Raw genomic sequence first — 24,700 nt, forward strand, 5'->3', positions numbered from 1 at the left:
GGTTATTTTGATGTGGCAATGGGAAACTTTTAGCAAACTTTCACAATCAGCTCCTTTTAACATCAAATTAATTCTATTTAATTCTAAAATTTGGCACTATACCATGATTAGGAAATTTCGAATCCTTGCGCTTATCCTATATTATTTTGGATATAACATGGTTCAAACATGGATTGAAAATTCCTCAAGTACATGTTTATTTACAAATTAAACTATTTATGTTTTTTTTTCTCCTGTTTTTCCATTGAAACCATGTACATAAATTCATCAATTATAAATTTATCAAGCAGGAACTGTTGTGGAAACCATGAGAGAACTGGTAAAAAAAGTGCATGTGTAAGTACCAGGTTGAATTTAATTTAGTTTAGTTTTCAACTCAAGTGAGACTGGCCCAGGGACTAGGGCCAAAATGACAGTTCTACCCAATAAATTTGCCGAAATCACAGCATAGAGTTCAACTTCCACTTTCTCAATTAACTCCAACTTCTTTGAGAAAACCCCACCTACCTTGAAGATCAGCCGTGGAAGCTTAACAGTTAGATTTGAGATATTGTCTCACTTGAATTTTGAATAAGTTTTTGATGATGATTTTGTTATTGTTGTTGATTTTGTTTTTTTTTATGTTTTGTTTAAGTTAATTAATTTAAATTTCAAATAATTAAGATAGAAGATTAGATTGTTTAGGAATTTCAGATTGATTGTAAGCCTATATACATAGGCATTCTCAATTTATGAATTTAAATGATTATTTTTCTACATTGTTAATTTCTTTGCGAGTTCTCACTATTTATTTTACAAAATATTTCTAACAATAACAATATGCTTTGGGCTCAATGCCATGTAGTAGTTTGCCATAAAACCACCCTGCGCGGCTACAGGCGGTAAGCACTCCAAGGAATGTGGCATCATCTAATCCAAGTTTAAACCAGAACGGAAAGTTAGAGAATTTATCTCTCTACCATCATGAAAGGAGGATAAGAGAGCACCAGCTCGAAGTCAAATGTTGTCATGCATTTCTCAATACAAGTTTAAGGGCACATCGCTGCACTCATTTTGAGTGTGTCCTGAAATTAAAGTGGTCCACCTTACAGTGCTTTTAAGGTTAGTAAACACTCAGAAAAGAATGTTTGCATCTGCAAGCCTTTGTGAGTTCATATACATGCGCAACAAAGAGGTCCCTAAGAATTCGGTACCACATAAATCACTATAGCACAATGAATCCGCATGCCTAAAATTACCTTGGCAGAACTCTTGCAAATGTAATCTCAGATAGCTTCTGTTCCGATATCTACATCTCATGGAAGATTAATAGTTTCTTTTGTGTTTTTTAGAGCATATCTTGCAATCAGAGCATTCATGGAGACCACACTCCGCTGAGGCATGCTAGAATAAATTTTACGTGCATCTTACTGGGAATGCATGTCAATAAGAAATTCTAGACTCAACTTAAGAGAGGAAATTTTCTTACTTTCAAAATTAATTCTATCTAATTTTAAAACTTAGTGCTACTCTACTACTATTGTTAGGAACTAAAAAATGTTATGGTTTTCCCATTGTGGAGAAATCTTGAAATGTTTTATATTAGTAATTGATTCTGTTGTATAACATATACGGTGTTATAATTGGTTAACTAATTAGTAGTAATAGGGTTCTTTAAAGAAAATTACATATATGATACAACATATGGCAAAAACAATGATGAAAAGATCAATAGTGATGGCAGAAACTGCCTGATCACTAAGCTTCATATTCCTTCCACCAAGGCGGTCAACCATGTCTGGAACAGGTTCCCAGTTCTTGAGTTGTTGCTCGCGAGGATCCTCTAATTTCATTTTCATCTTCTCTGCGTGGCGGCTTGCAACCTCTTGAGCAAGGGTCCAGTCATAGAATTTCCGACTCTCTTCATTGCTAAGAACGTTGTAAACCTCTCTTAATTTCATGAACTTTTCTGAGGCAGTTTTGAGAGGGAGGGAAGTTGTGTCGGGATGATACTCCTTTGACAGTTTCCGATAAGCAACTTTAATTTCTTCTAAATCCGCATCTGGTGATACGCCTAAGAATCTGGTAGTGTCCATTGATATTTGAATGAGTCATCATGTCAGGAAAAGATAACTAGTTAGTTAGTTATAGAGCAGAGCAGAGAGTGACTCACTCGTAATGAGAACCTAAAGAAGCAGAGAGGAGATCTGGAAAGTCATCAGCCTGTAACATGTTATTGGGTTTGTGGGTTTGTTGGTGTTTGGTATTGGTACCTCCGATCCAACCTTCATCTTCGTTTTCCCAATGGATTCTGGTGTCAACACCAGGGGGTGCTCTGCGAGAGGAGTGAACCTGAAAATTAGTGCAACGACCAGTACTCCTCAAAAACAAAAACTTGGCTTCTGGGTGAGGCTGATTTCCGTATAATACAACCTGCAGAGGAGCTGCCATGGGAGAACAGAGCGGTAATACCACAATACCTTTCATTTGTGTCTCTTCCACCATATCATAATACCTTTCATTCGTGGTCTGCCTTCACTCTCCATTTTCTGTGGTTCAGCTTTCAAACTCTGCCTTGTCATCTACCATCTTCCAAACTCAATTCACCAATCTAATTTTTCAACTCTTACAATTAGTTTATACTTTATAAAGTTAACCTGCCAACACACTTCAGTTAATTTCTATAATCGGTTAAAAACTTGTTTGATAAATTAGTTTTTTTTAATAATTTTTAGATATACGACGTGTAGTAGTGTTCTTCAAAATGTTAACTTTTTTAAAAATTTTATATTTCTTCTCTTTTTGTCATGAACGTTTATTATATTTTTTTTAATTTTTTCTATTTACGGTAAAATTTTACAAAAGTATTTTTATTTTTTTTCACATATGATAGATTTCTCTCATTTTTTTTTATCTTTTTATTATATATGATATTGATAGTGATGTATAATAAGTTTATGTAACTTTTTTTAAAAAAATTGGGTATTTTATAAATAGAAAGCTATAAATATTTAAAATTAATTTAATACAAAAATCATAAATTCTACAAAATACAATTTTATCAAGAAAATCAATTAGTTTATAGGATGACATATTTCTAAGTTTTATAAGTTCTTACATTGAATATATCTATAGTTTATATGAAATTTAACTACTTGAAAGTTGATATCTTATAGGTACATTCTATGATATTTTATTCAACCTTTCTAAAGATAACTATTTCTAATTACAACAACCTCTTATAAGTTGCAATTAAGGAAAGATATGAGTGATTGCAATTAAAAAGATTTTTAAATACTCTCCTCACACCTAAGACAATGAATTGAAGTGTGACAACTTAGCGACCCAACAATGAAATGAGGATATATTTTAATACTAACTTGAAATAAAGGAAAACTAAATATTATGTAACAAGTTTTCTATACAAGCATTAATCTACATGGTTATTACTCTTATTAAAGAAAAAACATAAGTGCAGATATATCTGTTGTACAACTTCACTTAATGTTAATTGGTTACAAGGAGTGAGGCAGCCGATGTGGGACTTCGGTCTTTCCCAACATCACTTTGTGTTGGAAATAATCCAAATCCCACATCGACTAAAAATAATCCTATATTGTGTTAGACTTCTCACATTATTCATTCCTTATTGTTCACGCTCCAAGCCCAATTGATTTTAAGATGAAATATAACAGAAAGAGACCAAAAATATGAAAGATAAAATCTATCTTAATTTTTTTCTTTTTTCAATTTATTAATTAGTAAAATTTATTAGAATTTAGAAACAAATTTTTTATTATTGGTTGAAATTTATTTAAAATAACAAAATAATGAGTGTGACTCATTAAATAAGAAGGGAGAACTCATAATATTTTGTGATTTTTAATAATTTCTAGTAAATTTAAATCTATAACATTTGATATTTGTGTGAATGTTATGTGTAAATAAGAGTGACATGGATGCATCCAAGCCAACTTATATGCTGCCCAAAACAAAACATTGTGAGTAGTTATCCATACCTTATCCTATATCCATTAAGTGAATATTTATCTTATGGGTGTTCTAGGTGCACTAGAATATTACTTGTGCACCCAGCATAGAAAATAAATTCCCCAAAATGCCTTTCATATCGATTACATATAACTTATATGTTATATGTATATGTGATCCATATAACGCTTTAACCAATTGAGCTAATAGGTCAATTATGTTATAAAATAAATAATGTTGTTATATATAACATTAAAATTTCTAATGTAAATTTAAATAATTAATTTTGTGACAATTAATTTTGATATAACTCATACGGATTATATAATCCGTATTTCTTTTATAAATAAAAAACATTTACTATTTAAAAAACTAATTTATTAATAAATTAAAAAAACATACAGATTAGCTAATCATATAAGTTATATCAAATTAATTGTCACAAAACTTATTATTTAAATTTACATGCGCATTAAATATACATTAGAAATTTAATTGTTATATATAACAACATTATTTATTTTATATCATAATTGACTTATTAGTTTAGTTGGTTAAAGTGTTGTAATAATAATATGGAAGTCACAAGTTTGACTCCTGCTTAGACTATTAATTTTAAATTAATTCATAAAATATATTTTTAAATTTAAAAAAAAAAACACTTACGAATCACTTGATCCGTATGAGTACGGATCACGTAATCCGTATGAAGGGCATTTTGAAAAATTAGTTTTCTATGCTGGGTGCACTTAGCAACACCCTTATCTTACCCATCATAAGTAATTTTTGTGGTACCCATGGAGTCGAATACCATTATCATCCCTAATTGCATAGACTAATTCCATTTGTAAAATTTTGGTCAGATTTTGACTTCCGTTTGGCCAAATTCTTTAAGGGGTAGCTCATAATAGATAAACAAGGCATAACTAAGGGTGCATTTGGATTTCCATTTCAAGGCTTCCAAACGTCAATTTGCATTTTCCTATGCATGAAACTTGAGCTCTTGTGTTAGATTGAAAAAAACGTTGATTGAGTTGAACATAACTTTTTCCCAAACACACACTAAGGAGTAACTTAACAGCTACCCCTGTCCCTATTTATCTAAAAAAAAAAAAAAGCTACCCCTGTCCCTGCCCTAGTCACAAACTTGACTACGCAAACTATATAATCAACATTCTGGAATAGACAAACGAAAGGAAATAAACAAATATATCTGTAACATTGACGAAGAACAATTCCTCAGAAACATGCGCACAAACGTTGAAACCACCTATTAAATTTATGGATGATAAACTTTTCACCTGAAAGACGTGAAATATATATATATATATATATATATATATATATATATATGAAAAGAAGGTTTATCCCACGTAAGTGATTAAGTATTGCTTTTGGTTAAAATGGATAAGTGTGGGCCATGATACTTTTTTGTTTTTTGATCAGCAGTGGGCCATGATACTTGAAATGCAATGACTACTCATATTCAATAACGAACTCCACAAAGGAAGATATAGCAATGGGAAATGATGAGAAAAACTAACCAAGATACAGTCACATTTATTATCATCTCACCAACAGGAAAATACGCCACATACAATGTAAGATGAGGTAAACCGGTAAAGTAATGAAACTCTTTCAGTTGTTGGATTCAAATTAGACATAACACCGTGAAACTTTGATTATGTTTGGATATCTAAATATGAGTCTAACTAAAAATAAATAGGTAAAATAGAATGGAATATAATAAAGTAAAAATAATCATATCATTATTTGAATATTTTATCAAAATGGAATAAAGTTTCCATACCGTTGTTTGGAATGTGGATGGATGGAAGGAGAAGCCTTATAACACTGTCAGAGTGATTCCATATCATACCCCAAATTCGAAGGGAAGAAAATGAGAATATTGGATAGAATTGGATAAAATAGATTCTATCATGTTGCATCCCATTTCTTTTCACCAACTTCCAATAGAAGCCAATAGCTTCCAATAGAGTGACACACTTACTAGCAATTTAAAGGAAAAGATATATAGGGTCGTCTAATACACTTGAGACTCAGTCTGGTAATGCTTTAGAACCATTTACAATAACCGCAAGCAAGCTTGAAAACCAAAACTTTGATAAATTGTAATAAAAGCTGTTTTCTCTTCCAACACCATCTGTGACGTACATAAAACAAGGAGAAACTTCAAGCTACTTTGGGAATAAGAAATTTCTTTTGCTCTATACTACTGAATGTGTACCACCTAAGTTATGTGGGTCACTATATCTATATCCAATCCAATCCACTACATTTTCAACGATATGATAAGGTGATACACATTCAATAGCACATAGCAAGGGAAAACTCTTTTCCCTTAGACACCTAAAAATTTCTCTTACCAAGACTGCTTTGCCATAAAAAGTTCAGCCTCTAGAAAATGTTAGTCTGTACGCATGCGCATGTATCTTAGAGCATCTACAAGATACTTGATGCAGAGTAGTGGTACATTTGTCTTGTAATATAAGATAAAATTATGGTGCCTTGATCACTATAATTCATCTTCAATTTACTATTCATGAGGATGGTTCCTTTCATAAGCTTCAAACTTCTTGGCAGAACCTTCCTCCACCAAACAAGTTCAGTCCACAAGATATTACTGTATCACAAATATTTAAGAAAAAAAAAATCTTTCAAATCCTCCTCTAATTGTGCATTTTCTGTAGCGCTTTATGAAAACACATCTTCCAAGTTCTAAGTCAGATTCTAGAAGAAACGCCTATATTGCCATATGACAGTACCTTTTTGGTCTTCTATAGTTCTCATTTTCCATGATATTGTTCACAGCAATAAATATCCAGAGTAAAAAGACTACTTATCAAGCATCTTTGACTGCAAATAATACTGCTACTGTTTACCAAAAAACAACAATAAATCCATACTCATCCTTTATGATTATTTCCTTTATGTAAGGTTCTTTTGTGTCAAGAAACAAATCTGAGTTGATCACTTGACTTCCGATCATATTGAATAACTAAATTTGACCAACCCAGGAAATTACAATGTCCTGGAATCTGTTGTTGTCTTTAATTAGTGCTGTCAGATGCTTTAATGCTTTTGAAATTTCATCATAACTAGAATGCGATATATCACCCGCAACAAATAGGTTTGTCTCTTGCCCGACTACAATCCAGCTACACCCAGGAATCTTTTGGATATCTTTCTTTATCATTGTTCTCCTCAAAGATCTAGCTTCATCCCAATTTCCTGATGCAGCATACATATTAGAAAGCAGTACATATGGAGAAGAACTTTGGGGTTCTAGTTCAATAAGTTTCTTAGCTGCCCTCTGTCCCCTTTTTTCATCCCCATGTATTCTGCAAGCACCCAATAAATTGGCCCAAATCATAGCATTGGGTTCAACTTCAAGTTTGTCAATGAACTCTTCAGCTTCTTTGAGAAAACCCCACCTACCAAGAAGATCAACCATGCAGGCATAGTGATCTACTCGGGGCTCAATGCCATAATAATTTACCATGACATCAAAAATTTGACGACCCTCATAAACCCACCCTGCATGGCTACAAGCGGTAAGCACTCCAAGAAATGTGACATCATCTGGGGTAATGCATGATTGAGTCATTTCATCGAAGACCTTCAGGGCGCATTTTGCATAACCGTTTTTGGCAAATCCAACTATCATTGAATTCCAAGAAATCACATCCTTTTTAGTAGCCAATTCTTCAAAAACTTGAACAGAACTTTTTACATCCCCACATTTTGCATACATGTCTACAAGGGCACTGCTGGTTAACTCATCCAAGTCAAAACCAGTATGGAAGATTAGAGAATGTATCTCTCTACCATCATGCAACGAGGATAAGAGAGCACACGCTTGAAGAACAGTAACAAATGTTGCTTGGTCAGGTGAGATATTGTTGTCACGCATTTCTCGATACAAGTTTAAGGCCACATCACTGCACTCATTTTGAATATGTCCTGAAATTAAAGCGGTCCACATTACAATGCTTTTAAGGCTAGAAAACTCCGAGAAAAGAATGTTTGCATCTGCAAGCCTTTGTGAGTCCATATACATGCCCAACAAAGAGGTCCCTAAGAATTCACTACCACATAAAAGACCCCTCTTCACTATAGCACAATGGATCTGCAAGCCTAAAATTACCTTGGCAGAACCCTTACAAACATCTATGAGGCTTGCAAATGTAATCTCAGATGGCTTCAGTCCCAATATCTGCATCTCATGAAGAAGATTAATAGATTCTTTTGTGTTTTTTAGAGCATATCCTGCAATCAGAGCATTCACAGAGACCACACTCCGCTCAGGCATGCTAGAATAAGTTTTATGTGCATCTTTGATATCCCCGCACTTGGAATACATGTCAATAAGAGAACTTCCAGCAAAAAGGTTTGTTTCAAGACCCAACTTAACTGACAGGCAATGGAACTGCTGTCCTGCTTCTAGTACCTTAATATTTCCACAAGCACTAAGTATACTGGCCAAAGATACCTCGTCAGGTACAATACCATCTAAAATCATTCTCCGAAACAAACTAAAAGCACCAGCTTCCACTTCTTCTTGCACATATCCAACAATAATGGCATTCCAGGAAATATGATCTCGGTATGTCATGTGCTCAAAGTGTTTGCCGGCTTCCTTCAAAGCCCCAGCCTTAGCATACATATCTATCAACGCATTGTTGACAAATAAATTGGAGGTAAATCTTTTCTTGATAATAGCTGAATGCAACTGGCGGCCAACTTCTAGATATTCAAAGCATGCGCATGTGCTCAAAATGCTAGTGTAGGTAAATTCATCTGGGTGAATGCCACAAGATATCATATCCAAAAACAACTCCATGACATTACTTAAAAAGCCATTCTGTGAATAAACTCCAAGCATGGCATTCCAGACAATCATATTTTTCTGAGATATAGCATCAAATACTTGGCGTGCATCATCTGGCATTTGACACTTACCATACATATTGATCAAAGAACTTGCAACATATATACTGGATTCAAAACCTTGCTTAATAGCATGTGCATGAACTAGCAAGCCATGATTGAGGGCAGCTAAGCTGGCAATTGCACTTAAAACACTTGCGAGTGTGGATCTTGAGGATTTGACCCCATGCTTACTCATTTGATGAAAGAAGGCAAGAGCCTCCTCATAATGGGCTGTCTTGGCATGACCAGAAATCATGACATTCCATGCGACAACATTGCGGATGGGGATGGGCATCTGTTGAAACAATTGGCAGGCATCATCCAGCTTTCCTAAAGAGATGTAAGCATTTAAGACGGTGACAAGCGCCACTTGGTCTGGAACAGCACTGTTGCGCATTTTGTCAAATATGTGGAGTGCCTCGTGGGGCAAGCCGGCTTGAACGTAGCCAGAGATTAAAGCGGTCCAAGAAACAGTGTGGAGGTGGGGGAATGGTGCAGATGCGAATATGGTGCGAGCACAAGTGAGTGAGTTGCATTTGGCGTAGAGATGGATAAGAGCGCCTTGACAGAAGGAGGTGGATTCAAGGCCGCTCTTAATTACACAAGAGTGAACTGCCCTGCCCAAATGAAGATTCTGGAGTTTTGCACAAGCGGACAAAGTGACTGCGAAAGTGAATTGGTCAGGGGAATGCCCTGAATTCATGAAAGAAGCATAAAACTGAAGGACCCTTTCGCTAGAGTAATGCTTCGTCCCCTGAACTCTCCAATTCCATTGTCTGACTCTCAACAAACATTTCACTCCAGCTGCCACGCGCATCTATATCCCCTTCTCTGCTCTCTTTCTAATTCCAATTACATATCAAGTTGCGGTTCCTTTCAATTCAAACATGTTCCTTCCCGGTAAATTTCTTAGACTTTATTGCCTCACAACGAAAAATTATTTTACATCATTACTACTAACCATTAAGCTCGTTATTTATAACCTTATTCACACATAAATGTATTCTTTTACATTATCTAAGTTTTACACATGTGGATAGACTCCATTCATCCTCTACAATGCCAATCCCTTACTCCCACAACTACAAACTCGGTTTCCCTCCAAAAATGTCTTCATAAATAAATTAAACCCCTGTAAAGGTATACCTATACTTGATTATCAGGAAATATAAGGTTGTTCAAATGATTAAGAAAGGGTGAAGGAACAAAAAAGAAGAGAGTGATGAGAAATCGAATTTGAATTCTTTCAATTGACATTTCTAAACTAATAAATTAACATTTATTGATTAAAAAATTATACTTAATTAGCTCAAGTTAATGACCATTCCTTTGTAAAACAATATACATATTTTTCTTTAAAGCAAATTTTTTTATAATTATTAATTAAAAAGTTAAACCAAATAAAATTAAAAAAAATCAAGTCCAACAAGCTCTAATATTTGTTTCCTTTTAATTTTTAGGTATAAAAGATATATATATATATATATATATATATATATATATAATATTTTAGTGCTAAAGTCTACCGTGATTTTAATTTTTCGTCTTGAAGTTTTAAATATTTTGATTTTAATCCCTATTATCAATAACATGCCAAAATATTTGCCCTTTAAAGACCAATCAGTGGAACCAATGGCTATATTATGAGGATCAAAACATAAATAGAATAAAATGTAAGAACTAAAACCTAAATAGAGTGAAAAGTATAGAAACCAAAATCTAAAACTTGCGAAATTATAGGACCGAAAATAGGAACTAATCAAGGGAAAATAGAGAGAGAGAGAGAGAGAGAGAGAGAGAAAATGCATTTAAAAAAAAAAAAAGCAAATTTCTAAGGCCAGGCGATTGATTAGAAAACTTGGAACAATGACTTTCGTATAAGGAGCTGCGAGTTAAAATAGTACAGAAATAAGTGTTCAAATTACACATGTCAAAATAATGTCCCATCATATCCTTGGTACTTTTTCGTCCCCAGTTAACCATCTCGTCAGCCAGCTCGGATCATCAGCAAAGAATTTACAAGATTTGGGAATGATCCCAAGGTCAGCACCAACTTGGTCATACTCCTTTAGAGTTGCTTCCATTTCTGCTGCAACGGCAGCATCATTAACAATTTCATATGAACTCGTGCTTAAAGCATCTGCATAGTGTTGCTCCCTATCAGGGTCATTTTGGAAAAGTTCCAAGGCAGGTCCCTGCATATATATGCCAAGGATGGTGAGGGTAAAAACTACATTTTAGCAGCAAACATGCATAGACAAGAATAACACAAGACGTCCTAGTGTAGATTTATTATTCTTTTATCTGTCTGCCTCATTTCATATTTATTTGTTTATTTCTTTCTTTATATATTTCTTGCATGTTGGGTTGCACAGCTAGAACTCGATGCTGAGTCAGACCTCGGATTTATTATTCTTCACCATGCCCCCCATTACGACAAGACCAAGAAGATCCTTTCATATGTCTGTACAATATACAATAGGTTGATCAGTCACACAATTGTTTTTTTACCCCCACCAACACGATTTGCAACAAAAAAAATAAAGACAACTGATGGGCCCACGACAACTGGGCCTCCAGTTAATGTCTACTAGAGAAAGAAGAAAAGGAATAGTGCTTAATTAGGAATAGGAATTCTGTTTGAGAGGCAGTGGAGGCTTCTAAAGAATGGACAGCTGTCACAAGAGCATTGGTAACGAAGTGCGTGGAATCATGCAAAAAAGCGTGTCTGGAGGGGAGAGGGGGGTATTTTGTCGTTCTAGGTGACAATTGCTATTGGGCAGAACAGTCTCTCTTCTCCTAGATATTTCTTTCTTCTACAGTTTCCACAATTTTTTGCTCATTACATTGTAATCAAAGCTCAGTTCTCTGACTTCTCTATATCATTTCAATAGAAGTTTCAGTTCCCATTAAAAACATTACCAATTAACCCAGCAGGTAGTTAAACTAAAGTAGAGGTCTGTACCTCTATTATAGTGCCTACTTTGAAGCAAGCAATGGTTAGTGCTTCTTCAATTAAGTCTAGATTCATAATAGTGTGTGCATTATCATTATTCATGTTAAGTTACATACCTGACATAACTCTGCATAATGTTCATATATCTCACTGTTTTCATCTTGATCACCAAGGAGACTACCTCCATACCAACCGTTGGCCTCATTTGCTGAGGTCATTGTAAGGTACCTACAAAATCAAGATTATAAAAGGAGAATCATGCCATCGTCTGTAAACTGAAAAAACTAAAAGCATAAAATGAGAAAGAAGAATGTGGGACTGTCTACAGTGGTCATATACTTCCAAACGGACAACACAGGATTCTCAACCAATGAGGAATATTTAGTGGTAATAAAACAATTTTGTTTTCTGGTAGTTTTGAATATAGTAGACCCAGAGTTGCACTTAATAAACTTTTAAAGGAAATTCTTTCATGAATCATAATTTAAATCAACTGTGACATGGTTATTGCTAATTGCAGAAAATTAACTAGGTTTAGAATTATATGTGGCCATTTAAAATATTAACAGCTCTAGCTCCACTTAACAAATCAGATTCAAATGCACTAAGCTTGGTCAGTTAATCAGCATATCTCAGCTCTGTCTAAAGCTAACAAATCACAATGCCCTAAGTAAACATACAAATGGGTTAGTGGTGACCTAAAGTGAAAATGTTTGCCAATAGAAAAATGACCAAATGGGATACTGAACATCAAAGCATAAAATGGAAGGTGCATCAAAGTCTTGGAAGGATGATGCACTTTTGAGATACATACCTTTGGAAAACATCTTCTTCATTCATAGCATTGCCAGAGGAAAGCCAATTCAAGTCACAAAAGCCATTAGCATGAGATCCTTCAACGTCAGATTCACAAGAAGCAACTTTTGCAGCAGAGGAACCCTCTTCATACTTTCTCTGGCCGAAAAGCCAATTTGGGCTTTTGAGCTGTATCTCACTGGGAATCAGCAGGCAATCAGTGACTCAACAAAATTACCTCAAGTTACCTACAGCTCAGAATACCTTTTGCTACTCACACTAGTCAGACATTCTGCCCACTTTTTCCCATCCAAAATGAGAATATATGTGGTTAGGGTGGAAGGGGTGGCTGACACAGCAACTAAGTTTGAGCAAGAAATTTACATTGATCTAGAAATGAAGACTCTACGCTTACAGATAAGAGAGATTATCTTCTACCAATCATGGTACTAAAATTAACAAACTAATTAATAGTTTGTTTATATTAGATGTTGTTCAAAGCCAGTGGGAGTTGAGCAAAAGGAATAATAAACTCCTATAAATGCTACTGAAAAAGTGTGAAAAGTGCATTGGGAATCAAAGTTTTTTGAAAATCTTAGCCAAACACACTGCAAATTGTCCATAATTACAAAATATAAGAGGCAAGCGGAAAACAACCAAAGAAAAACTATGTAGTACACAACTCTGCATTGAGATAAAAATAAGTTGAAGGGACATAAGGTAAAGCACAGGAAATACAGCATGTGACTAATTCAATTTTTGAAAAAATAACAGAAACAACAAATCTCAGTGAAGCAAGTATTAAGAAGCAGGAAAGAAGAGACAAATATAAGCAACTGTTGTCTTAAATCAACAAGAAGCAAAGCTACATGAATCTGGTTTTAAATGGAATGGCAGGAAAAATTCTAGTATTTACATATGCATAATGAGAAAAGGACAGCAATCAGTAAAAAGGAAAACAAAAGGTTTAATTACTCTGCAGGTTCCTGAACTTTTACTAAATTTTTTAATTAGGTCCCCTGAACTTTTTTTTTCTTTCAATTGGTTCCCTGAACTTGTATGTATTTATTAATTAGGTCCATGTTGGACCTAATTAAAAAAAATAAGTTCAGGGACCTAATTGAAAAAAAATATTCAGGGCCTTATTTAAAAATGAAAAAGTTCAAGGACCTAATTAAAAATTACCAACCTTTGTAGGCTTGTATTCTCACCTTTGTAGGCTTGTATTCTCACTTTTGCAGGTTCTAAACTCCGTATTCTTAGGTTCTTCAACAAGTTTAGAACATGCAGGGGTGAAAAGACTAGCTTGGAGAGATTCACAATTTTTTAATTAGGTCCTTGAACTATTTGTCATTTTCAAATATGTCCCTGAACCTTTTTTGTTTCAATTGGGTCCTTGAACTTTTATCCAATTGAAAGGGGAAAAAAGTTCCCGGGACATAATTAAAAATTTGGTAAAAGTTCAGGGACCTGCAGAGTAATTAAACCAAAATAAAATTCAGAAGTAAAATCATTAAACAGCAACTCAGAAAAGAGAAATTACGCTGCATCAGGTGCTACACCACTGTTTCCAGAAACCCCACCTGGTCTCTGATCCGGCTCACGGCATAGTCTTACATTTTTAATTGTACTACAGGTCTTTTCAATTAACTTGTCAAATGATGTCAACTTTATGCGAGAGAAGTCTTCTCTGCAAGCTGGTATAGGCGTGAATATCATTCCACCTCTTCCAGAAGAACTGAGATTTGGTTCAGAACTGCAAAATTCAGGAAGAAATTGAAGATTGATAGGGAAAATAAACAATAAAAAATATATGCAATACAAAAATGAGAAAACCAATGCCGAATGTAACGTATCATAGAAGCATGCCACTGATTTTAATACCAGCCATTTTAACGAGGACTCACCACTTCTCAGGAATTAGATCATCCCCAATCCCAGATACATGGAGATAATAATCTGAATCCAGCTCCCAGAGCGCAGGTTTCCCTTCCTGTGGTTGGAAGTAACCTAAAAACCTGGCAATAGAACAATGTCTTAAATGTTTAAAATTATTTATTATTTATTCAAGACAGGATTAATTAAGGGACGAGTATTTGAACATTAGAAACCTAAATATATAAAATCTTACTAAAGATGAACTATGAATTCCATCTAGGAAAGGAAAAGAAAACTATTGAGATAAAATAGGTGGAAGGAATAATACAAGTTTATTGCATCTTGTTTTTCACCATCTGTGTAAGCATTGCTATAGTATCGTTTTATGGATTTTAAAAATTCTCTTGATTGTGTTGTTGCTTTCCACTTTCCCTGCCTCTCTGGAAACACCTGTCATCCACCAAAATATGTTACATATATCACAACAGCTGCAGAAGACGATGCAAATAAGCAAGATTAGTCAGCAGATTACATAAATTTAGAATCCCACAAAATATGTCATACAGTATTGTGAGCAGCAGAGCCACCGTATTGCTGGGCAAGAGCATCTCCCATACTTTGATACATATCCATTAGAGCTGCAGCAATACTACTATCAGGATCCACTTTTGGAACATCAGTCAAACCCATTGCATGGAGCTGGCGTCCTAAAGCTTGAAGACCATATGCATACTGGGCAACATTTGTACGGTCCAAGCAGTCAATGCAGTTAGTACGGAGAACTCCACTCTGAAAATGTGGTGCATCACTACCAAAATTATCTTTTTTATTCTTATGGTTCATGTCAGTCTCTTTGTCTTGATTAACCACAGAATTTAGCATTTCATTACTGTTCCCAATCCTCACAAGATCCACAGAACTAGCTCTCAGATCTCTCAGTGAAGTATCCCTATAAAAATACATAATGAGTTGAAAATAAAAATAGAACTTCCTTTCTCTAAAGCAACATCTTGCACCTTTACAATTATAAAATAGAACTGCAATAATATTCAGTAAAAATAAGAATCACCTGGAAATAACACTGGCATCAATGATTTTATATTAAATCTCTAACATTTTCCATTTTTCCAGTAGAGACTCTACTGATATAGCCACAAGTGTTGTTACCTTACCACCATCAAAATAAAATACTCATTGAATTATTTATGCATTTAAGTTTGAAGTTATGGTAACAATATTATGTGTTATTATAAAATCTAAATCATACATCTAATCAACAACATAGACTTAAATGTAAAATTACAATTTACTTTATAAATCCTTGTGCAATACAAATATAAAACCAGAATCAAATTACAGTTTTAAACTACATCTTATCCCCCAAAATGGAGCCTAGGCTTAAAGGCCCTAATAGGAGAGATAACATAGATAGTTGACTACTGGTGTAATGCTATTATTTCTTGGGTGGCATTGCTACTAAGACGTATAATGCTATTATTTCTTGGGTGGGGATAAATTCAAATTTTGGGAGGATGTATGGTTGGGGGGAGAGGACCCGTTACTTGTAAGATTCCCTAGGCTGTATAGCATCTCCACACAGCAACACCAAAAAATACAGCAATTGGGGGCCTTCAAAGATGTAGGTTGGGAATGGGAATTTAGGTGGAGAAGACCCTTGTTTGATAGCGAAGTAGATTTGGCGGTGGCATTCTTATCAGATGTTACAAATCACTCAATTCAGCCACACAAAACTGATCAATGGGTGTGGAAGGCTGAACCGGGTGGGCAGTACACGGCTAAATCTGCATATTATGTGTTTCGTGGGGAATTAGATGAACAGCAACAAGATGGTGCGTTTGAGGAGTTGTGGAAGACCAAGCTGCCATCTAAAATTGTTATATTTGCATGGAGATTAATAAGAGATAGACTACCAACTAGAGGAAACCTGCGGAGGCGACAGATTCAGCTTGGAGACTCACGTTGTCCATTCTGCGGAGTTGAGGAGGAGAGTGCAGGTCACCTATTCTTCTTGTGCAGCAAGATCATTCCAATTTGGTGGGAATCTTTGTCTTGGGTGAATCTGTCGGGTGCTTTCCCAAACCATCCAAGGTCCCACTTTCTTCAACACATTGGTGGAGACATAGAAGGAATGAGGTCTAGAAGATGGAAATGGTGGTGGATGGCATTAACATGGACCATTTGGAAGCACAGGAATACTATTATCTTCTCAAATGGTTCATTCAATGCCAATGGAATCATAGATGATGCAATTTTCTTACTATGGACGTGGCTCACAAATTTAGAGAAGGATTTTAATACACATTATTATTACTGGTCTTCCAACATCAGAGCAGGCTTCCTAAATAGAATAGGATAGAATATTAGTGCAGATATCTGTATAACCTATATGATATTTCAGATTGGCCCAAACTGTGTTGGGACCAAATCTGGAATGATATTTGTATTGTCAGTACCTCTGGTACTCAATTAATATATAATACTATGTTTGCTGATAAAAAAAAAAAATTTCTTGGGTGGCCTTGCTACTAAGACCTAGCAGTTCAGTATTGTCAGCAATCATCATTATTCATTACAGGTTAAATCAAGTTTCCCCTCAGTCATCGAAAACTGATTATCCAAAGCAATCTTCTAGTTCAAAATCCAAAAATAGATAACACAGGAAATCTTAAGTATAAGATCCAAAAAATGAAAAGAAAGGATATGAGCTTATTCAATCATTTTATCGTTTTAATGGAGACTACTAGTTCTATATCCTCTAATTGTGGAAAGAGCATATATAACAGCGAGTCTGTCTCTAGAACAACATGTCGTTAAACCTCATAACAAAAGTTATGAAGGGGAAAAGGTCACAGATCCCTGCATTTTTCATATCTTTGCTTTCTTTCAAGTTAAGAGTTATGGTTCAACTAAAACTTACATGAAGAAACAAGAAAAAGACTGTTTTAATGTTAAGTAACAATTTCAATGATGGACATACCTCCCTGTGCTTGTTTGATTGCTCTTGTTGGCTCTCTTAATGATGCTGGGTTTACCACTGTAGTAAAAACCAGTTAAATCAAGCGCTTCACTTGCTACAGCTCCTAAAACTGCCAAAACATTGGCAGACTTGCTTTGAAAATGACAGAGAAGAATAGGAAATAGTCAGATTTAAATTTGAAATGCAAAAAAAAAAAAAATGAAGAGACTGCTACTGTGAGACAAAAAGATAAAGCGTAACATGCTTACCTCTTTGCAAACTTGTGAAAATCCCAGTGAATAAATCTAAGATGGTTCTCCACTGGTAGAATTTGGTTCAGATACCCAACAGCATTTGCAAATTCACGCCTCAACATCATTTCTCGAGGCCGCTTCTCAACTGTCTGTATTTCATCATTTAAATGAGTAACAAGAAAGTATAAATTATCTTTTTATAAAAGAAGCAATTCATTAATGCAAAGAAAAAATGGGAAAGGAATAAAAAAAACATGTAAATTCATATTTGTTAACGCACTAACTATTTTTATATGAGGAATTACCTTAATCAAATTCAGAACAATAATTGGATTGCCATATCTCTTAGCTAGGTCTTCAAAATGCAATTTTGTTGCTTGGTATGTTGGATCATACCTCTGCACTGGAAGTCAAAACGGGGGGGGGGGGTGCGTCAAAAGAGAGCTAGATGTATTATAACAGCATAGAATTTAACAATGAACAGGATAAATATTAATCTCAACTACTCTCATACAAATTATATCAGGCTTGGGGCTAAATCTTGATGCTTCTTGTGACCAGAAAAGTGGTATTGATCCACGCATTTGCACAACTGAACTCATCTTTCCCTTGCAAGAGCCTGATTCTTCATCAAGGACAATCTGCTCTGTCTCAACATCATTAGCAACCCTCCCCCGATCATTCACACCCCTTTTCAAGTACCTGCAGAAACAATTCATGACAAAGAAAAATAATCCAACCATTATTATTTTAGCCAGATAGACACAATGTAAAACCAAATATCATTGCAAATTGCAAAATACAGATAATTCCTGATATCAAAGAATATTATCATGTTTAATCACTGCTATATATTCCAATCCAACCAGCACAAATCTGCTTAATATGAAGAAAACAAGCATCAACAAGCAAATGTTCAACCAATAGTGTACAGTGGACTCTCTGCTCTAGATGATAAGCCACAATAGAAAAAGCTTTTGTTCAGCAACCACAGTAAAAAAGTAAAATATATAGAATAGAACACTAGAGAACAATTAAAATATGATAACAAATTATACTTCTGCAGAAACTTATTTACTAGAGTAGAAGTCTCCCCTGCCATAACAATAATGATAAGCTCTAGGAAAAACAATCCAATGTCACAAAACTCAACATATAAGAGATTCTTTGCAAAGCACACCAACAAATACGGTACTAATCATTACATTAAATGACACCATACAATGCAAAGCCTATAATTAGTCAAATATACAAAATATATACAACTACTACCAGCATCACAGCCTAAACAATTGCACACCATAATTTCTCCTTGCAAAAAAGGACAACTTGAAAAAAATAGAGGAATGATAAACCGAGTTAGGCAAGAGAATCAAAATAACAGGCCCCCAAATCTACGCAACTTTTTTAAGACTTAATGATTAAGGAGAGATCATGAGTTTAAATTCTTTGCTAGGAAGTATAAAGCTACACCTTTTTTACAAAGTACAAACCACTTAGAAATTTGGTAAACAAGTAGGAAACAATGGGTTACTGAAAAAAAAATAATCTAAAACTAAGAATGAAACCTAGGTCTACAGAAAGAAGGGGAATGTGGACTACAGTAATAATAGTTTTCCCAATCATTTCCAAAGCACATTTACCCCGCAAGGAAGACGTTGAAATGATTTTTTTTAGAGAAAAGAACTCATTTCTTTTCAAAAAAATTCAACATACCTTCAGCATAAATAAAGAGCAATATTCAAGTTCCTTTAAAACAGACAGTTGTGATAAACAGATCAAGGTAATGGAAAGGAGCATGAGACCAATCAAAAGAGGAGAAAAGAAAACAGTTGTGTAATATGTATCATCAGAGGGGAATGAGAAGGTGAAAAATAAATCATACACAAGTTCAAAGGCAATGACTGAGATGGCATCAGATAAAGGCAGTCTCAAACACAAGATATTTCAGAATAACTAGGAATGTGAAACATATAGGAAAAACAGAGCCATTTAAATGAGAGATGGACAAAGGTGGTGAGAAACAAGAGCAAAGAATCATGAAAAGAAAGAAAGAAACTAAGAATATTCTCTCAAGAAGAAAGAGAGAAAGATGATGATGATGCGTCTAACATGAATAAGGAACAAAGCAAATCTTCCCAAATTCTCCAATAAAGGATAACCTTATAGAGGTATCCATCGCAAAGAGAGAATAAGAAGCTAACCTGGTTTGTTGCTCCTCCTCCTTCAATCCTTCCCTGGACAAATCACAGCAAATAATTGCCTATGGGGGTAAAACTTACTGTATAAATGCTATCCAAAACGTTGAGTTTGAAAGACACAAACATAATTTGTCACTTAGAACATGATATGTGTTTTATACAAATTGCACATTGAAGTGGAACACACGTGCAATGAATTTGGGTATTTAGATGCTCAGACATCAAGGCTAAAAGCCCATAAGAAGTCAACCTAGCACAAACAGCCTTCATGTGATGAGCTTTGGTTGATTAGACTCCCCATACCAACATATTTATGATTTTTGAAGAATCAAATCCTTATAAATTGACTCACAAGGAATTTCTAACCTTATCACTGGATAAAATCAATTAATCTAATACATGGAGAATTTATTATACTTATACACAAGCAGATTCAATTTTTACAGTCTTTGCTTAAATCCTTCAATGGTCCACAAAGCAAGACCCCTTGATCCTCTTTCTCATCCTTATACTACAACAGCTTTTCCTCAACTTGATTGTCCTCCATTGTGGTTGCCCAGTTTCTAGCTTTGAAACTTTGGAAGTCAAACATCCTTCCAAACTTTCATGTTTTTAGAAATCTAAATGAAAGCTAGAAATTCTTTACTCTACTCATTTCTGTAATCATTTGGATAAAAGAGCATAAACACCAGACAACTTAAATTCTTTATAATCAAATGCAGGAAAGGACTAAGACTTGTAAGGATACCCTACGTCAGTACAATCTTCAAACATTAGAAATTTAGAATATCCTTCCTTATCTAACAAAACAAACCAAAAGCAGTTTATAATATGGTTTGACTTGGTCTCTAATGAGTATTTTTTTCACTTTTGAAGGAACTACAACTATTATCCATCCTATCAACCACTATTGTTAGCAGTGGTCTAGTCATTCAAACCCCATAGAAAACTGCTTCAATAATAAGATGAGAAGTTGGAAACATATTCAGTGTACCAGATTGTTCCATTAACAATTCACAAAAAAAAAAATAGTTCCCTTAACCTTCGATCACAGAGAGAGAGAGAGAGAGAGAGGAGGAGCAATCTTAAGTTATTATATATTTAAAAAGAACAATCATATGTGGCTACAAATTTAACAGAACAGTTCTAATGACAAAATTAAAATATAACACGAAAACTTAGAGAATACTTATCTAATTTAAATTATCACAATTATTTCATGGCATCTGAATCAATTGTATAATAAGTGGAACATGAATGAAATATCAAAACAAGAACATACCGCGTCCCTGCAAAATGTCTTGATCGTCTAGAAATCAAGGAAACACTGAAGTCCCTCCCAAAAATTGATAGACGAATCTGCCATTTTTAAAATCCTAAATTGGTTATACAATGGCAATCACTGTGGATAGTAAAACTAATTGACAGTACAACAAAATCACATGATAAAAGTGGGGGGGAAAGGCAACGAAGCATATCTGTATGTGTATGTATCTAAATCTAAATTTGTATAAATAGAAACTATATAATCATGTGGACCAATTATATTTCCAAAAGGAAACAAATTGTTGAAATGAAACACTTAGATAGCTCTTCTGAGGCATAGAAGATCATTTACATCAAAAGACATGATTGAATGAAGTCAATGAACTAAATCTCCCAAGCGTTGCTGCATTATTGATTATTTCCCCTCCCTTCTTGCTTTGCAAATTTTGGAGCATATATTATAACCATATGGTAGTACTTTCCCTATTTTCTCTCTAACGGAATTCATATTTGAATCTAAAAATAAAATTGTGATTATTTGTTGGAAAGTGAATATAAGGCACAAGAAATGGGATTTACAGGAAAACACCCTAATGGAATCTAAAGACCGAATCCCGCTATCAACTGAATGAAGTGACAAACATAGTCAAGAAAGCCAAGGGTTTGTATGGTTCCATTTCTTGTGTTTTTATTCATAAAAAATGACTTCAAAATGGTTTTGAAATCAATATTTCTAAAAAATATGTTTAAGGTGAGTTATTACGGAAATAAGTTTTAGAGTAGACAAGTTTTTTTGACAAATCTCATTTCTTCCAATTACCATCAACTGCATCCCATCCCATCAACCAATAATGTATTCTGTTCTCAGCCATCACTGTTACCCCAGCACTTGGCAGTAATTATTGCATTAAAGTAAATAATACAGGAACCTGAAATTCTGTCAAATTGGTCAATACAGAAACAAACTTTTACCAGGCCATTATCATACGATTAAGCAGTAAGCCAAGCCATTGAATTCAGAAAAGATTCAACGGTGGTGTGGTGAGATATAGACTCTAAGATATTGATGAATGACAAACCTGCAAAAGAAATAGAAGAATTGGTGGCAAGGACTACAGTGTATCTGCCAACCTCATTCTCATCCAAGTGATCAAACCAAGACAGGGAGAATGAAGGCATTTTGTTATTTGATTATTGAACCCAACCACGTGTTTATTCTATCCCAAGTTCCAACAATTGTAAAGTTCACACAATGTTCATCTTATCATGGATCTAATGAAAATGCATGGTCCAAAAAAGCTTACATTGATGAATAGCAGACAGCAGAAAGGAAGCAACAAACCTGCCTAAAATGACCATGAACTAAAGCTATGGTCCAAATGGTGTTATTGCATCTTGATCTGATTGCTTGTGTCAAATAGGCATTCCAAACAAATATATTATCATATGGCATCCCTCCCTCTTGACTGGAGCTGGAGGAGACGTTCTTTTGCAAACTTTGCATTATAGGGTAAGTGTAACTAAAGAAAAAATCGTTGGTCAAATCGACACTAGACAAAAGCTTTTTGTACCTGTAGTAAGAAGAGGTAATGTTAATTTGTGTTGTTTAGGAATGGAAGAAGTTATAAGTAGTCGGGGTTGGACCTGAGCTCAGTCTTAGAGTGGGCTAAATCAGATTGAATTGAAACATGCGGAATCGCTATCAATTGGCTCTCCTTGATGCTATAGATTGCATGGCCACAAATAGAACCAATTTGTCTGCGCTTGGTAACGAGAATCAAATAGTAGGACTCGAGAAACTTGATGCAGCCTGGAGAGGAAGTATAAAAGATAAATGATTCCGGGAGGCAGGGGAATAGAATAGAATAGAAATGATTAGTACTAACCGGCAATCCCGAAAACCTTAGCGACAAAAGTGAGGCCGCCAGTGGCCCTGTTACCTTCAGCAATCCGCTGAAGCAAGCTCTTGATTTCCTGGGGAGAATACAGCACGGGGTCTTGGCTGATATTCAGATCAGACGCCTCTGACCGATCGATTTTCAACACCCGGAAGAACCTCTTGTTCCGATCACTACCGATCAGGTAAAACCTCTGCAATTCCAATTACAAAATATTCGATTTGGTGATGAATGGATGAATAATAACAAAATCCAATTACCTACCGCTCTGGTTTCGTATAGTCTGAACTTCTCGAGGGCGTAAGAGTCGGGATCGAGTTCAGGATCATTGGAAGGGTGAACTTTTGCGGTTGATTCCATATTCCTATTCCCGGATTTCATCATCTCATACCCAATCCATTGCCTTATGTTTTCTTTCAACTTTCAATAAATACTCTTCCGCTACCATAAGGATGGGAACAAGGCACGTTGGAAAATTTATAAGAGACAGATAAATTTAAAATCCTCGTTAAGCCAATCATCTTTTAATAAATTATTATGTACTAAGTTATTAATTCAATTATTTTTAATATTATTATTTTTATTTAAATTAATTAAATATTTTATTATTTTATATTTTAATTTATAGCAATATATTACCTTCAAGCTTCAAGCTTAATTAACCAATTCCACTATTTAAGAAAATAGGTCAATTTAATTAGTAACATTTTATTAGTAATTTATATTATTTTTTCACAATTACCCTTAAAATTAATGAGATTCGTTATCGTTCTCTTTTTATTTAATTACTTTTTATCCAATTAATTAACATGTATTAGTCATCTTTGATTCTTATAAGAAAAATACATTTATCTTTTTAATTTATATTATTTATTGTAAAGCAATTAAAGATATTTTAATAAAAAATAATTATATAAAAGATAACTCAAAAAATAATCATATATTTAAACACGAACATAATATATGATGGTAAATTGCTTTTGCTTCAAAATCTGGAGGAACTAAGTTGTTCGATTCGATATTTGCATTGCGTCGTGTAGATGTTTTGATTGCCAAGGATTTGGGCTGAAAGGTAGGGAGGAGACTTCAAACTCTCTCAATGGATGTGTGTTCAAAGTATTACCGATCATTTGAACTTTAATGTTAATGTTTATTGTGTGACTTGTTAATATCAAGTTCTTATTGAAAGTTACTGTACTTAAATTTTGTCCTATTCGTAAAAGTGGATCATTGAATTGGTAAACATATTATTTAGTCATAGCTTAATAGTTTAATCATATGATAAAATCATTGTGTCTATGCATACAAGGACAATATTAATTGATGTGAAATGTTAAACTTGGTAAACTTACACCTTTAACAATGTTTTATGGTCGTTTAGTTTTATCAATTCAACTTTTTGCATTGAAGTTTTCATAAAATATATTAAGAGGAAATATAGTTAGTGTAAAATCTTTTTTCACCGTCCAATAAAATTTAACCATTTAATCATAATGGATTCATTATTAAAAATTTGTTTTGAATTATTTTTTTGAAAAACTTAACCAATTTCG

The 24,700-nt window shown here is 34.3% G+C and overlaps 3 protein-coding genes across 4 annotated transcripts; all 3 read right to left on the reverse strand.

The window, feature by feature from the left end:
• Positions 1-1,545: 1,545 nt before the first annotated feature.
• Positions 1,546-2,594, reverse strand: LOC114378573 (NAD(P)H-quinone oxidoreductase subunit T, chloroplastic-like). Its single transcript, XM_028337202.1, has 2 exons — positions 2,153-2,594; positions 1,546-2,061 (listed from the first exon to the last, which is right to left on the reverse strand). Exons 1-2 carry the CDS (start codon positions 2,482-2,484, stop codon positions 1,635-1,637), a joined length of 759 nt encoding a protein of 252 aa, XP_028193003.1. The 5' UTR covers positions 2,485-2,594; the 3' UTR covers positions 1,546-1,634.
• Positions 2,595-5,760: 3,166 nt separating this feature from the next.
• On the reverse strand, positions 5,761-10,005 carry LOC114379115 (pentatricopeptide repeat-containing protein At3g09040, mitochondrial). Its single transcript, XM_028337697.1, has one exon. The coding sequence runs from the start codon at positions 9,737-9,739 to the stop codon at positions 6,989-6,991; it is 2,751 nt and encodes a 916-aa protein (XP_028193498.1). The 5' UTR covers positions 9,740-10,005; the 3' UTR covers positions 5,761-6,988.
• A 731-nt stretch (positions 10,006-10,736) lies between these two features.
• On the reverse strand, positions 10,737-23,600 carry LOC114380218 (phosphoinositide phosphatase SAC1-like). 2 transcript variants are annotated; one of them, XM_028339210.1, is made up of 17 exons: positions 23,412-23,600; positions 23,136-23,340; positions 22,894-23,059; positions 22,592-22,820; positions 21,266-21,342; positions 19,987-20,019; positions 18,297-18,484; positions 18,088-18,185; positions 17,798-17,931; positions 17,550-17,681; positions 15,116-15,500; positions 14,880-15,001; positions 14,581-14,691; positions 14,217-14,429; positions 12,693-12,872; positions 11,995-12,106; positions 10,737-11,117 (listed from the first exon to the last, which is right to left on the reverse strand). In XM_028339210.1, exons 1-17 carry the CDS (start codon positions 23,529-23,531, stop codon positions 10,869-10,871), a joined length of 2,754 nt encoding a protein of 917 aa, XP_028195011.1. In that variant the 5' UTR covers positions 23,532-23,600; the 3' UTR covers positions 10,737-10,868. The 2 variants fall into 2 exon arrangements, with proteins under 2 accessions (XP_028195011.1, XP_028195012.1); XM_028339211.1 differs by lacking the exon at positions 19,987-20,019.
• Positions 23,601-24,700: the final 1,100 nt, after the last annotated feature.

This window comes from Glycine soja, chromosome 12, assembly GCF_004193775.1.
Source record: "Glycine soja cultivar W05 chromosome 12, ASM419377v2, whole genome shotgun sequence".
Classification (NCBI taxonomy): domain Eukaryota; kingdom Viridiplantae; phylum Streptophyta; class Magnoliopsida; order Fabales; family Fabaceae; genus Glycine; species Glycine soja.